This window comes from Podarcis melisellensis (genome assembly GCF_964234715.1).
Source record: "Podarcis melisellensis genome assembly, chromosome: 4".
Lineage (NCBI taxonomy): Eukaryota > Metazoa > Chordata > Lepidosauria > Squamata > Lacertidae > Podarcis > Podarcis melisellensis.
In genome coordinates this window covers 37,096,826-37,113,370 of record NC_138531.1, presented here as the reverse complement: position 1 = coordinate 37,113,370, position 16,545 = coordinate 37,096,826, and the positions used below count along the sequence as shown (strand labels likewise).

At 39.8% G+C, this 16,545-nt stretch overlaps 1 protein-coding gene across 1 annotated transcript in view; it reads left to right on the top strand.

Annotated features, from left to right (window-relative positions):
• Positions 1-16,545, top strand: part of ANOS1 (anosmin 1) — a 79,724-nt gene that overhangs the window by 37,787 nt on the left and 25,392 nt on the right. Inside the window, exons 3-5 of the mRNA XM_081907600.1 lie at positions 6,156-6,218; positions 10,286-10,508; positions 15,237-15,421. Coding sequence (XP_081763726.1) covers positions 6,156-6,218; positions 10,286-10,508; positions 15,237-15,421 — 471 coding nt within the window. The remainder of the gene's footprint in view (positions 1-6,155; positions 6,219-10,285; positions 10,509-15,236; positions 15,422-16,545) is intronic.

Below are 16,545 nucleotides of genomic sequence, written 5' to 3'. Positions count from 1 at the left end.
CTTTTGAGTGGTTTTTGAAATGTTTTTAGCAATTATTCTTATGGATTGTAACTCCTATTTAGATAATTCTAGCTTTCTAATGTGAGTATTTTTTATGACAAATCTTATTTCCAACTATAATGGGTAAGAGCTGTTGTTAATTTTTTTAAATAAAAATAATACACTGGGTTGTAGTATATTTAAGGAGATGCACAGGTTTTTAAAAGAGCCTAGAGAGAATAAGCATTAACTGTTGAATAATTATTAGTGTATTCAGTTTCTTCTCCCTGAATATTTGTTAACGAAACTTGGTGCCCATGTTTGAACAAGGCTTAAACTTGGCTATTGCTGCTGTTGCCATTGTTACTGTAACTTTCCAAGATTGGTCTTACTGCAGCAAGCATCAGTGCTCTGTCCCTCTCTCCCTTTAATCTTTCATGGTCTACAAAATGCTTTTGGTTAGTGAATCTTAATTGGCCACTAGAGTTAAGATTCTGTGATTTTTGTGTGTGTGGTTAATTGTAGGACTTATTCCCAATGCTAAGCCCAAAGTCAAATACATGGCTTTTCTCACAGGCTAATATTAAACGAACAGCTCTGGACCTGTTGGGCTGGCTAGTCAATGCCTACAGATGCCTTTGACATATTCATTGACTGTTGCTGAATACAGAAATTGTCCATAGCCATTTGTTTTGGGAGTAAATTTAGGAGAAACCAAGAAGTTCTGGATTTTTTCACCCTGCTTTTTTACAATACTTGATACATCTGACAGTGGGCAGGTTTGCACATAACGCTAAGCCTAAGGAATGATAGAAGTTTGTCAGCTTGGCTGGAATTAAGATTTCGCCCCGCATCCCTAAGAACTGGTAAATTAATTAATTTTATAATGAATGATTTTAGAGTGTTGTTTGTGCTGTACTTTTGTACTGTTTTGTTGTTGTTAGCCGCCCTGAGCCCGGCTTCGGCTGGGGAGGGCGGTATATAAATAAAATTTATTATTATTATTATTTGGTGAGGCAGGCTGAGAACTAGAAGAGGTTCCAGAAGGCAGAGAAGGGAAAGGTAGGGAAGGAAGACCAGTCAAATGGTGGGGCAGAGTAGCAATAGCAGGGACACCAACTATAGGGGGCTCTGGGTACCTGAACACCCACAATTTTTTTTATTGCGGGTGCTCAGCACCCACACTTCAGGACCCCCAAGGTCTCACAAGGCTTTGGAACCTGATTTCCAGTGCACCGGAAGTCGGGTTCTGAGGCGGGGTGGTGGTGGTGCATGACATCACATGCACTGGGCACCCATAACCGGGGGGTCAAGTTGGCTCCCCTGAGCAGTAGTCTTAAAGCAAACACCAGAGGAAGCAATTAGTGGCGAATACCTATTTGGCCATAGAATCACAGAACTGCAGAGTTTGAAGGGATCCCGAGGGTCATCTAGTCCAGCTCTGCCACGAATCTCAACTAAATCATCCATGACAGATGGCTTATATTAATTTATATGTTTAATTTAAGAAATACTGCTTATTATTGAATCCTTAATGTGAGGTGATGGTTTATTGTTGTTGTTATTATTTTATTTCTTTTTTAAAATTTTGTTTTTTAAAATTTAATTCTTTATTAAAGTTGGGAATAAAAAAATAAGAAACATTGAGAACCACCTTGTGAGGGCTTTCCTTAAAAGGCAGCTTAAACGTTTTCCCAGTAAATGAACTCCTGATAATATTCTGAGGAATCTCAGGGGTTGTTGCTGTGGGAAAACAGATGGAAAGCAGTTTTAATATGAACTTCAATCATCTTCACCTACAGCCCTTTTCTGCCATTTCCTCTATAATGTAGTAGCCACAATGCAGTACTCTGCTTTCCTACACTGCAAATGTCAGAAAATGTCATTTTGAAAACCCAAAGAGTTCACAGCATGGTTCTTGTCCATACCAGCATTGCTCCAGTTTTTGGGAGGGGCAGTATTGGTGTGACAAGAAGCTACATTGTGGCCTCCTCCCACATGATCTATGGCTTTTGATCTTGCCTTCATAGCAGTGGAAAAACCTGCTATGCAGTGCCTGCCAAACCATGGAAGTAACATGAGTCAGGGACCTTAGTAAAGGGCTGTGTGATTTTAACCGTGATCCTTCTAAGCAATAACCATATCAACCCTTAGAGTAAGGAACAGAAATATAGCAACGTTTGTAGTGCTAACTGTGTTTAAAATGCAACTAGCTGAAATAGTTTCACAGTAGACTCTAATCATTAGGGCCTAATTGATTTGTGCACTCCAAGGGAGAACCTAAATTGATCTGTACTTCACTTATATTGGTATAATGGGAACAGAATAGGCCTAATTTCTTTAGTGAGGAAGATCATTATTAAGAACCTTGCATCGCTTTCCTTGTTTACGCTTTCTCTTTCCCACCGCCATCCCAGCTTGGGGAAGTACAGATGCCTGATGCCGGAATGTGGTAACCTGGCCATCAAATGGGCCTCACAAAGAAAGCCCTTTCAGGTCTTTCAGTGAAACAACTACTGCATCTTATTATAGCGTGAAATTAGAAGTGAAAAGCCCTACAGTTTTTTTGCTATTTAGTAATGCGGAATATGTCGCCATTGATGGCAATGGTAGTGCTAGAAAGAGGAGCCAGAAGGCAAAAAGAGAAACCTAGTAGCAGTTCAGACAAAGACGGTCCCTTCTCTCCCTGTTTCTGACTGTTCGGTGGTCTGTAAAACTCAAGTTCTGTAGTAGAAACTGAGCAAAAATATTTTGTTGCATCTCCTTCAATAAGGTGCGCAAATGTGAATTTGCAGTAGAAGGTAAGAAGAGGAATAATTGATGGCAGTTCAATTCTAATAACTAAAATATAGGTTGGTTGCAGTTTTACAAGTTAAGCAACCACTTTTACAAAAAACGGAGATTTGATGTTCTGACCATCTAATGCTATAACTAGATGGGGTTTTCAAGAAGGCAGAATGAAGTTATCTGAAGCCACCTTGTAACAGCTAGAAATGGAAAACTTGCCAAGTCACTATCCTTCCATAGTTTTAAAGTACCATTTTCATTTCCAAAAAAAAAAAGCTAAATAAATTTGTTTTCTGTGTGCTTTTTGTACAATGCCAATAATGTTCCCTGAGGACTTAATTAAATGTAGTAAAGTAATTGTAAGTTTAAATAACTGAATTATGTTGTAACTGAAGCCTTTTGGAAGTTGGTGGATGGGGGAGGGAAAGAGATTATTGTGGTATCTTCTTATGTTTGTTTTGCAGATCATGAAAAATAACCTCAAATGTTTTAAATATATACTTAATAAAAATACTGACTAAAACAGATCTAGGACATAAGCTCTCTCTTGCACAGATCATGTGGAAAGGCATTCTAAGGTTTGTGGTATCACACTGCTGGCTATGTCTTTTGGTTTTGCCTGTTAGCAGAGTAAAGAAAGAGATTTCAGAGAAATCTGAATAAAGAAAATAGATTTCAGAGAGGAATGAAACTGAGATAACTGAACAAGAACCTGGTATAGCTTAGCTATAGCTTAGCTAACCTGTGTGGTGATTGGATTAAGTGTGAAGAGACTTGGGTTCAAATTCCCACTCAGCCATTAATAATTATTTTTATTTATTTATTTATTTATTTCTAACTAAATTTATATAGCTGCCCCCCCCAAGACATTATATGATTGGCCCAAGAAACAATCTCCCTGGATGATCTTGGTGCAGTCACACTATCTCCTCCTAAGCTGCCTCACAAGATTGCTGTGAGAATAAACTGGGAGATGAGCACTATGAATTCTTCCTTGAAGACCTTAGAGACAGGGCCAGCCCGCCCATGAGGCAAGGTGAGGTGATTGTTTCAGGCAGCAGGTTCCACAGGGGCAGGAGACCCTGATGTATATTATTTATTTCCTCCTCTTCCTGATGTAGAACTTCACTCTCAACTTCTTCCCTGGTTGGGAGCAGGCTCCGTTTTGCAATTCACCTGAGGTGCCAACATATCTTCAGCCGGCCTTACTTTGAGGAAATATGACATGCAAATAAATTATGTGCAAGCAAGAAGAGCCATGGAATTTGTATAAAGTGTATTATTTATAGGAAGTTGTAGCCCCTCCGCTTGTGAAAAATGGCATTTTAAATTATTGTTCCTTAATCAATGCTTGCTTTTTGCTTTGATATGCACCGGGGCATGCCTTCTATGGATATCAACAACTTGACAGGCAATAAAAACAGTAGATAGTGGATTATAGCAAATGCAATAAAAGGTTTCTTTCCAACTAGCTTACCATCAAGACTCTCACTCTGCATCCTTTTTGTGTTTATGTTAATACTTGCATTTTTTTTATATATATAAAAAATCTAACCCATGAATAAAAACAATGTAAATCTAATCATATGTCTCACCCTTCAAATTTAATGACCATTGCAAATCCAAGGCCTGGATTTCTTTCAAAAGTGGCATTTCAGTCATCAAATGGTTTCAAGCAGCATTGCCTGTTTTCCCAGTACACATGACAGTGTTGCCAAGTAAACCTTAGCTGGAACTAATTGACTTAAGACTCTAGGCTTTGATTATAAAATTTCCCCTTCCCACCAAAGGGTGGTGCTCACTAACCAAAAGTCGCTTAAACACAGTCAGATCAGATTTGCACCCACTAACTGTTATTTCACTTAATTGACTCCCCCCCCCCCGTTCCCCAATTACAGCTGTTAGAGTTTGCTATTTCCTTAAAAACATATTCAAAATGGATGCTTGAAAAATCTGGAAAACAGTTTCACAGATCTCCTACTTTGAGCTTTATCAGAGGCTTCATAATCACCACATGGTTTTTACAGAGAAAAATGTTAAGGTGATGTGGTTATAATCAGGAAGGATTTTCTTTTCCCTCCAGAAAGGGTTCACAATCATTTGTTAATGTTATTAAGGAACAATTGGAGTTGCAGAGGAACTCATAATGGGAAAGTATCTCCAAAAGTTTGTATCATGTACTCGTGACTACTACAAGGTGTTTTGTATTAGAAGGTGCAAAATATCTAGATGGGAAAACTTATGGCCCTTTATATGTTTTTGGACTACAAATCTACAACCATTGGCAATGCTGGCCAGTGCTAATGGAGTTGGAGTCCAACAAGATCTGGAGGGCCACAGTTTCTTCACTGCTGATCAAGAAAACTCTGTTCTGATCCTGGAAACAATGATAAATTTAAGTTGAACCACAGGTAACTTGGGCTTTTGCTGCAAGAGTAGGTGAAAGAAAAAGCTGTCTCTGAGCTAAGGGTCAAAAGCTGCTGGGAGCTTGCACTTCCTTTTTCATCCTCAGCTGCTAGGTAGCCTGAAAAATTAGAGAAGGAACCTTTGACAGATCAGAAAGGTGAGCAGGGACAGTTCAGAGTAGGAATATCAGAAAAGCCCTGCTGGATCAGACCAAAGACCTATCTAGTTCTGTATCCTTTTCTTGCAGCAACCAACCCAATGCTTATGTCATGCCTTTTAGTATTGTGTGACTGGAAAAATTGCTTCCATCTCCTCTCCCATTTCAGTTCAGGACAAATGGGCTCTATTGCGAACTGGTAGCCTTGGGTGAAATAAATGGGTTTTTACACATGGAACACTTGTTTCCTGTATAAATGGAATATGTGACTGAGGCGGAACTTTTACAGAAGAAAGTACAATTTGATATCATGGGTAGGCAAAGTACTATCATACTATTTCATCTGTTAATACTCTGTAGAAATGATTTTCTCTATCTTCCTCTGATGTCTCTAAGCTCTGTAGAATAATCAAGTGCAATGGAGCTATAATTGGAACCCTTGTTAAGCAAGCATGTTAATGGAACGTGGGCATAAGAAACAGATGCTACTATAGAGGAAGAGTATTGGAAATGTTAATCTAATAATGGTTCAGAATAACTTCGGTTATGTGACAGATGTAACGTAAAGTATTCTGAATGTGCTGCTAGTTCCCTTTAATATGAAAAGAATGTTGACAGCACATTCACAGTGCTGAGCTCCTTTTAGATTACATCTATCTTTAGTCTTTGCTCGGTAGCTATGGAACATGCCTTGTCTTCCTGATAAACTCTGTTCAAAATTTCTTTTATTAATGCTTCCAATAAACAGGCTTGTCCTGTAGGCTGAACAAGTTGAGACATATATATATTCCTGACAGTTTATTTATTAATTTCCCCTTCTTTTTAGTGTCTGGAGCCCTGCAAAGAATCCTGGGACTTGAAGAAAAACCATTGCCAAAGTTTCTGTGAGGTATGCCATTTCTAAAGACCTCTTTTTAAAATTCTGTCCTGTATATTTCATTCACACTATTAAATGAGTTTGTTTGATGACAGCGAACTAACAAATAGGATATGTTCTCTATTTCCAGTAGCTGAACAGGACTACAACTGATCGATGACCATTTTGAAATGGTCTTCAGAGTCTTTGAAATAATTACTGTTGTAACATTCTATGTTTCCTATCAAGTTGTTACGTGTCAATTAACTTTTCTTTCTTGGGCTTTTGTCTTATATGTACAATTGCTGTATACATGAGTTATCAGTGTCCTTTTTCCTTTCGTTGCTGCAACAGCAAGATGTCTTCCACATTTGTTTGTTTATTTAAATGCTTAAAGTAACCTACTAACTTTTGATTGACCAATTCAAATGTGCACACAGTCATGCGATACAGTCATCCATACAGCACATGGGAAATTGTTTGTAAGCAACTGTACCTCAAATTCACTTGCAGGTGTTGAAGTCCTACGTTATGGTTATGTTGGAAGTTGGCTTACTGATATGGAAGCTGTCCACATGCAAGAGGACTTCAGCTTGAGTGTACTTTCAAACAAATGGCTTTTCATGTGCTTTTTGAGGTGGCCTAGGCCTGTGAGGAGGGTTGTGCAGTGTCAGAAGCATCTAGACTCCAGGAATTGGCTACAATGCACATCTTTCTGCTACTCCTTAGCACAGTTTCATTCAGTGGTAAATGCAAAATACATGTCAGTTATTGATGATACACATATGTAAGTTGTCATCCTTCTTAGCAAAAGCGGTGATTATGTGGGCACAGAGAAATCTCTGAGACATGAACAACTGTGTTTGGCCTGTATTAGAGCTATAGTACTATGTGAAAAAACCACCCCAAAATAGGTATGATGGATATGGCCTTCTTATCATGTGAGCACAGTACTTGTTCATGGGAAACAAGCTGTAATGTCATAAGCTCACCAGCTCTATATTCCTCTTAAACTGGTTGCACAAGTCCACTCCCATAACATTGTTTACCTTGAGGCATTATGCCAGGTTCCACTGTGGAACCTAATTATAGTCAACATTGTTCACCAGTACTGTAGGTAAATATGATTTCAGCATGTCTCTGTTGAACTATATTACATTATTGGGCTGAACACAGCATGAATTTGCAATGGCTTAGTTGCTGTTGTTTTTGCTTCTGTCCCTTGGGTTTAAGGAAATGGCACTGAGCTTTATTTTATACATTTGTGCTCCACTTTTTCCATAGTTCAAGGTGGTTAACAAAGCACTACAAAAATGCATATAAAATAGGGGAATAATAATATTAAAACTCTTAAAGTAATATATAAAACCAGATCCATAAGACCAACTAAAATTCCAACAAAATTTGCAAGCTTGATGTTTACAACTTCATCAAGTTTTAGGTTTATTTGACATACACTGTAAATTGTTTTTAAATTATGGCAACTCATTTTAAACAGGGCCTAATGCACAGCTTTTAGTAGCAACAACCAAGCTACATTGAATCGGTTTCATATAAACTAAGTGGGATCTTGTGTTCTTTAACTCTCTTTTTATCAGTGTAAACAATAACAGATAGGTTTTTTAAAAAGAATTCTTCCTAGCTGCTTCTTGTGTCTTAGCTTCTGCATGAAAATTATGTAGCTGAAGTGCATAGCAATAGAGGCATCTGTCACATGTGTCTTGATTATCATACTTCAGTAGAAGAGAATTAAAAAGCACTTTGCTTGTGTCTTAGCTTGGGTAAAAAAGTGAATGAGGTGCATAACTGTACATTGGCAGGGATAGTGCAGAAGATTCTTTGAGATTGGTGGTTTATATTGTAAACTACATTGGTTAGATTCAATCTCAGACATCCAGTTGGCTATCACATATCGTATGTAGATCACCCTGCTGGACATATCTAATGTTTATGTAAAATGTGGATCCTATTTCTGTCCACTGCATGATAAGGAACATCATGCTATATTTCTGGTAAAATCTGAAGCAGGAATGTAGTAGACTTTGGAACTATAAGACAGAAATAAGTTACACTAGGTTTTTAATTTAAGGGCAGATGTTTGTATTTATTTTTAAGTACACTTGCACTTACAGGATAAGAGGAATCTTAAATTTTTTCTTTATTGATTCAGATGTCTGGATGTGTACCAGTAAGGGAGGTTTGTTGTGTGGAAAGTGGGCTTCAGATTTTGTAACTTGGAAATTACTTATATGTCTTTAAAAAACAAAATAAAGTATCAACACACCCCTTCTGGAATCCTATCACAAGAATAATGATGAGCTTGACAAGGATGAGCTATAATATGAAGTTGTTATGTTTGTGAAATGTTTATTGAGTAAAAGGAGTTGGCTGACTGGGAGAATAAACACTTCCCACTTGTAGTTAGGATCTGCTAATATCCCTGTTTAATTAGTGATTTTGAGTTTGAAACTAAGCTTGAAACTTAAAAGGCTGGAAGTAAAAAGTTGCATATTTAACAGTTCACTGAAAAAATAAGTTGTGAACTAGGGTGAAGAACAGAAGCTTCAAAGGCATATTATGCCTCAAGGGACTAGAAAAGATTTTTAATTAAGTAGCTGAAAATTTGTGATGTTTTATATAGGCACATACCCAGACACGTACACCTGCCCATTTCTGATCACAGACATAAATCACAAAAGCAGGTGCATTTTGTTTCTATTAACCTCTGCCCTTGTCAGCTACAATCACAAATCACAGTCTCCTTACCCAGCATTATATTTGAAAGCAACCATTTAGCTATGATCATGGTTCCAAAAGAGAGAATAAGTTAAGCAAGCTTAGAGTTCTTCCCCAGGCTCTGTTTTCCATGGATGATCATTCTAGACTTTCTAGCTCTGCCAGGCACTGTAGCCCATGGCTGCCATAGAAAGGCAACCAGACTGCAGTCTCTGATGATATATGGTGAAATAGTGATTCAATAAATGTAGCTCTTTATCTCTCCATACAATCAGAATGGAGGCATTCTGAGCTCTACTGTAAGAACAAATGCTGTACATTTATTGTTGATGAGTGATATTTCACTAAAGCACAAAATGTGTTGTATAAAGTGAGTGTGAATGTAAGAAATGATGGGATAGAATGTGCAAAACAGCAAACACTGAACTAAGGCCACATTATGGACAAAGCATCTGTATCACAAACTTGATTGCTGCTTTTTCACAGGGAAGAGCTGCAGTGGATGAGGGTTGGAACATAGAAAGGATTTTTCATCCTTTTCTTACTCATTTCTGGTCCTCCCCCTCTTCGGAGTTTCAAAGACATGTTTGTGACAGGAGCCACAGTGAGTGGGTAGCAGGAAGTGGCTTAGGGGGCAGAGCAGATCAAGGATTAAGCACTTTCTGTTCCTTCTGCTATTTTTCTGCTCCTGAAGTTCCCTTTTCATAGGAAAAGCAGTTGGATTTTTGCTTCTTGTATATGAATGCGACACAAAGCTTTGGCCTAAGAAGAATGAAATAAATTTGCATATACTCATTTGCAAATACAGTACTTTGCAATGTAGTCATCCGTTCTGCAGTGATTTGTGGCTATGGAGTAACCTTCTTGAAAGCTTTATATGGAAGACCTGGCAGAGGCAAATGATTTCATTTAGTAAGGGATGATGGTACAGCTTCAGAGACATCTCCATTCTGTATTTTGCAGGTATTGTTCAGAAGCTATAAATCTATATGAATTCTCAAGGCTAGACCTGTAACTGGGTGGTTGCGGGGGTAGGGCAGTGGTGCTCACCTGACCTCCCATGCCACTGCTTACCAGAAGATGTAGGGGGAGGCAGCAAGGATGTTGATGTGGTATATTTGCACTGGTGGTAGTGCCATATTAGCTCCACTGTTGTATTTGCCCCATGCCAACCTTGTTGCTGCCAGTCCCCCTATGCCTTCTGTCAAGCAGCAGAAATGCAAGCAAAAGCAGGTCAGGAGACCTCTGCTGGACAGCTGCTGCCTGTAATCTGAATGATCTTTTCAGCAACAACTTGGAAATATTTCAGCAATATTTGATATTCCTGCTGAAGGCTTTGTACAATTTTCTTGTTTTCTCTTTAGCCTCTTTTCCCCAAGAAGAACTACGAATGCTTAACTAGCTGTGAATTCCTCAAATACATTTTGTCGGTGAAGCAAGGAGACTGCCCAGCACCTGAGAAGGCCAGTGGCTTTGCGGCTGCCTGTGTGGAAAGCTGTGAGGCTGACAGCGAATGCTCTGGCGTGAAAAAATGCTGTTCCAATGGATGTGGACATACATGCCAAGTACCAAAAAACTTATACAAAGGTAGAGATTGTTTGTAGGCATTTATTTTGGAGCCCGTGGCAAATTGAAGTGGTCTATTGCATATTGTAGCAGGAGTGCAAAGTGTGTTGGAGAATGGGAAAGGGGTTAGGGGAAATGAAATAGAGGTTCATAATTCTTCCAGCCCCATAAGTCTGCCTACAGAATACAATTTAGTACATGGGATTTCATATTCCCTGTCCTATCTAAGCACTTCTGGGGCATCAATCCCCCCCTTTAGTTAGGTTAAGATAAAAAATAGAAAGCCCCCCCCCCCAAGGAAAATACTTTTTAAAATTTCAGTTGATTAAAGCTGAATGAATTAATTTGGATTTAAAAGCAGAAAGATATTTCAAATGAATAATTCACTTATTTCACTAGATTTAATGGACATGGGATTAGACCCTCTGTAATAATGAAAAATGATTAACCTTAGTTGACCTTCTTCTCCATTCCCACCTTAGTGACTTTTAGATATATCCTCACAGGAAAGGGATGGCAGGACAGACAGTATTGGTAACACCCACTTATTCGGTGTTGCATGTTTGAATGCACTCCTACATTTATTTTAAAAATCCCGACTCTAATCAGAGTTGTTGCTTGTAGGTGATTACATGATTAGCTCTTCTGCCAGAAACTGGAACATGCTGGAAGTGTGCTGGAAGTTTTTTGGGGTGGGGAGAGGGGCAGAGGTAAGCTGTGCTTGAGAAAAAACAATTCATACACTACAGCAAATGCCCTTTATTTAGTTAGTATTGACATACATGGGGGAATGCTGATGATCGGAGATGAATTTTGAGCAGCCCCATACAGAATTCATTGCAGGAATCCAAGCTGAGGCTCATCAGTGTATGTACAGTAGTGGACCAGTATTCCAGTCTAGAAACAGATGTTATCTGTCTTGTACTCCGAGCTCCAAAACTCATCCCCCATGGTAATAAAGACACAGTGGAGACAGAATTTAGTTTTAATATTAATGGGCAAATTTTGGCCACAACTTTATTAAACACACAAATGTGACTGGTATTGGCTTAGGCATTGGTATCAAAACTATAACTGGCTCCTGCCCCACCTTGCAGGAAGCCTGGAAGGGTAAACTACCAGCAAGGGGAGCTCCATCAATGTATATTGACTGGTGCTCACCCCTGGGGTTCCTGGGTCCTGGCATGGACCTAGCCCCTCTCTTGGCTTCGGACAAGATACAGACCCCCAGATTCCTTTAATGGAATACCCTAATAATAGGAGGGGCAGGTGATGGCTGCACCTCCCCTCCCCACATTCCCCTAAACCAATGTCTAACTGCCAAACCTTACAAAGTTGTGATGATTGCTAAGAGGTAGGCAAGTGGCCACAGCCAATCTGCCACATTGGAAAAAATTCCTACCCGGCTCCCGTTCCAAAACAGGTGAACAACTGAAGTTCCAAGCAAGGCCAAACATGACCTAATTAGTGGGTGGGCAGGTGGGTGTTCAGCAGTGCAAAGCAAGAGGGAGTCCCCACGTTGCGCTGCCAAATAAATACCCCCAAACTTGCCAACACTGCCGATTGGCTAAAGGCCAGTGGCATAAGTCTGGCATCACCAGCTGGAGCAGGGCAAGCCCTGCCCACAAGCCAGTTGGGGAAGAGTTTCAGGGCCGAGCACAACATGAACCCTCTGTTAGAAGGATCCAACTTGCCAGCCATAGCTGGTAAAGATATTCCTAGCCGCTGAGGTCACCTGAGCCTCTAGTGACAGAGATTGAGGAGCACCCCACCAAAATATGAACCTGCTCCTTCAGGGGGAGTATGACCTCTTCCAAAGCAGGCATTTGACCATTTATCCAGGCTTGAGAGCCGCCCATTCACAGGACCATCTTTGGGGAGTTATAGTAATGAATGTTGGCAATCACATTTTGATGATCAATTTGATTATCTCAATGTTGACACACACTGGGTGTGAAGGCTAATTTTCACCATACTTCAGATATTCACTGTAATTTACAAAGGCATTACAATTCTTGATAATATGTGCTGTGGCTAAAATGAGATTTATTTATTTGTCATTGGAGAACCTGACTTAACTGTTCTTAATGCATCAAATCTACATTTGTTCTTATAATTTACTGAGGAGCACTGGTGTGTTGAACTTGATTTGTGTTCCATGTGCTGCTACTCAAGCTGCCACACAGGTTTGTAGAATCTAAATTTAGAATCTAAGCTAGTAAGCCTTTGATGTTCTTTTGAATACTGCCTACTGTGGAAGTTCAGCCCAACCTGTCACCGTTTAATGCTGAGTCTACATGGTGGACAACAGGATTTCCACAACGGCAGCTCTGCATGTAAAAAAATAAAATAAATAATGGCAGGGGGGAGAGAAGAAATAAAACTTGTCTGGTATTAACCCAGTAAAAGGCCAAGAGGTACACATTTTTTCCAAAAGCCAAGAAATCTGGAGTTCAGAGGACTAATTTGTGCTTCAATGATGGATACAAATCTTTTTATCTAATAAAAAGCACATTTCTAAATGACTGCAAATGTACAGCTGGACTTGAAATTGATTATTCTGGTTGTATTGGAATATTCCAAAATGCACTTGTGCTATGTTCTGCTTGCACTCATGAGAACCATCTGAACACAATTACAGCCACCAGGGGGGCTAAGTTAGTTCCAATCAAATGAATCCAACGAACCCTAATGTAAAACAGATGGAAGGTTTCTCAGCATGCAGATTGGAGGGTTATTATACATAATAATTAAGCATGGATTTTCAAATGCATAAAGCTGAAATATCATTCTTAGCAATATTAGTTACAGTGTACGAAGACTGGTGGCTATCTAGTGATATCCAGAAATAAATGTATGAGCTTTTGATGATATGCTTTATTCCTGGCAATTTTAGGTCTCTCTCTCTCTCTCTCTCGTTTGTGTAATACATTGGAACACTTGGATAAAGGGTCTGTTTTTCGATCTCTAGGAAAGGTGGTTTGTTTATTCATAGAAGTGTAGAAGTTGAAACAATAAACCTCAGATTTTGCCAAAGTCATAAACTAAGCTGGGAATTTATGTAAATCTCAAACAGTCCTCTAAATCTGCAGTCACTTCAAAAAATGGAATTGGAGGGGAGAGAGAAATTCCAGCTTGACCTCTCTGGAAGCAGAACTGCCTATTATGATAAATGTGGAGCAGCTGCTAAAACCAGTACAGTGCTACCTCAGGTTAAGAACTTAATTCATTCTGGAGGTCCGTTCTTAACCTGAAACGTATTAATCTGAAGCACTACTTTAGTTAATGGGGCCTCCCGCTGCCGCTGCGCCGCTGGAGCACGATTTCTGTTCTCATCCTGAAGCAAAGTTCTTAACCGAGGTACTATTTCTGGGGTAGTGGAGTCTGTAACCTGAAGCGCCTGTAACATGAAGCATCCATAACCCGAGGTACCACTGTAACTGTTAAGGTATTCTCAATTTTTTGCAAGATGTAAGTACACTTACCTGTGAACTTGCAGCACAGTGTTGTGCCCTTCCTCACAAGTGGCAGCCAATCATGTGGAAAGTGGGCAGGGAACCATATTACGTCTGGGATAAGGGTGTGCAAAGGATGATGATGAGAATTTTACGACATAGAGCAGTCAGTGAAAACAGTAATATTGTTTCAATTACAGTTTTCACTGATTGGGCTTCTATGTTTGCTGTACTGAAAGCACAGTCCATTTTAGAACTCCATACTCTGAAGTCAAGGCTGAGCCTTTAGTTTTCTCTAAAGATGATGTGTCATTTAACAATATTACATAGAAATTTGTTAAGACTTGTGGGGCTCTTAATATGTGAGTTCTGCCACCGCCCTGCCCCCCCATTTAACATGTATATACAGATGTTGGCTTTATTCCACTCCAATGCCTTGAAAACCCTTCTATAGGTACCACATTCTGAATATAATTCCCAATGTGAAACAGTATGTAATAGCTAGCAGCTGCTTTCCTAGTATGGTGATGCTTTTTGCAACCACCGTAGTCACAGAAATGGCTGCTTGCTGCTATAAATGGTTCAGTCTTGACTTTCTTTGCAGAAAGGATCACCTGGAGGAATTAAATAGCTGGTTTCATTTATAAACTCACCAGTACTACTAATCAAACAAATGTAATGGAATAGGGGTCATCAATGGGAACATTTTGATTTTTCAACAAGTTCTGGGGGTGCCACCCCTGTTTGGTCGCTACTTTTCCCTCCCCTGGCTCAGCCCCACCACCCAAGACACAGGAAGAGAATCTGTGTGTGCACAGTTCACTGCTTCCCAAGCAATCTGAGTAAAAGTCAGATTCAGTAGAATTAATCTGAGCCTTGAAATCACAGAGTGCTACAACAGGAAGTGGGAAAGAAAGAGCATTTCTCTTAAAGCTTCCTCCTTAAGCTCTACATACTTCTCAGGGGGGGGGAGGAGGCGGGGACAGGTAACCACCTTGGCCACCTCATGACTGTGTGAAGTAGCTCAGAGGCTTTGTGGACACTAATGGAAGCTCTTGAAGATGTCATTGCAACCACAGGCACTGTTTGCAACTCTTGGGATGGCTTGTGGTTGAATAATGTGACTCATCAATATGCTTCTGTTCTGATTCAGTCAATGGAGAAGAACAGTAAGGTAAAGTGCATGATAATGAGGATAGATCTCTTTGGGCTATAAATTTAGTGGTAGTAATATATAGTTGAGCCACAAATTTACTTACGCACAGCTTTTTTGCATGCATCACTTATGTTTCAGGTGTCCCTTTGAAACCCAGAAAAGAATTAAAATTCAGTGAACTTCAATCTGGACAGCTGGAAGTGAAGTGGTCTTCAAAATTCAATATCTCTATTGAGCCTGTGCTTTATGTGGTGCAAAGGAGATGGAACTATGGGATTCATCCCAGCGAAGATGATGCTACCAGTTGGCAAACTGTAGCTCAGGTTAGTCCTTTCTACATAAATCTGCATTATTTTCAGGCCATTCATCCTGAGTATCAGACATTGAAATATTTTTGGCTGGTCTTGGTGGCCAGCTATGAATTTGTTGTCCCAGAGACTCACTTCCTCCAAAGTGCAGCCTTTAATCTAGACTTTTGCTGCACCAAGAAGTGAAGTGAGGTCCATAAAAATTGCTGCTCCTCTTTCCAGGGTTAAGTGTAGATGACTGATTCTGCCAATTTAAAAAGAAACCCCTGGTCCCCTTAAGCTCAGAACAAGACAGGAGTCAGTGGTTTGCCTTGACTTTGTGCTTTCTGGGGACTCAGAAGACTCACCAGGTGCAGGAGCAAGCCATGGAACTCCTGACTTCAGCTCCAAGGTGGGGAAACATTGGCTGCTCTGTGCCTGTTAGGTGTCAAATATCAGACACAAAGGGAAGCCTGCAGCTGGAGACAGGAGCTGGGGGCTTGATATGTCTGACAAGCACAGAACCAATAAAAATTCCAGACTTCTGCTGAGCTTTTGGGCTTTGAGGGGTGGAGGTCATCTCCAGTTCTGTTTCACGGCTCCAGGGTTGGGAGAGAGCTTCTCTTACTTGCCAAAAACAAGTATAGCAAAAATCTTGATCCCTGGTATTCATTCATAGATGCATTGTTCAATGTTGTGTTGCTTGGGCTTGCATACAGAGGCATGTCTTTGTTAATCTGTTGCATCAAATACTGGGATAGGTTCCATTTTACAGTTGATGGACTGAAGGTAGCGTAGAGAAAAAACTTTTTTAATCTACTATACAGGGAAACTCTAAAAGAAGCTAAGTTAAATTCCCATCCATGGCAAATAAATGTTCTTGGTGTTGCATCAGGTTGTCATCTGTCCAGAATTTCCCGGACACAGCTGGTATTTAGCCCTTATAAACAGCGTCCGGGCAGAAATCGCTTACATGTCAGGGGAAATCTGGCCATATGGCAGCCCATGTTGGTAGCATAGATTTTGGCGACTTTCATTAAAAATAGCTCAAAAACTCAATTTTTAAAAAAAGATTTCACAAAAAAAAGCTCAACTGATTTTTTGTCTGGATTTTCACTTTTTGAAATATGGCAACTAGTGTTGCATTGCCTAAGGAACAC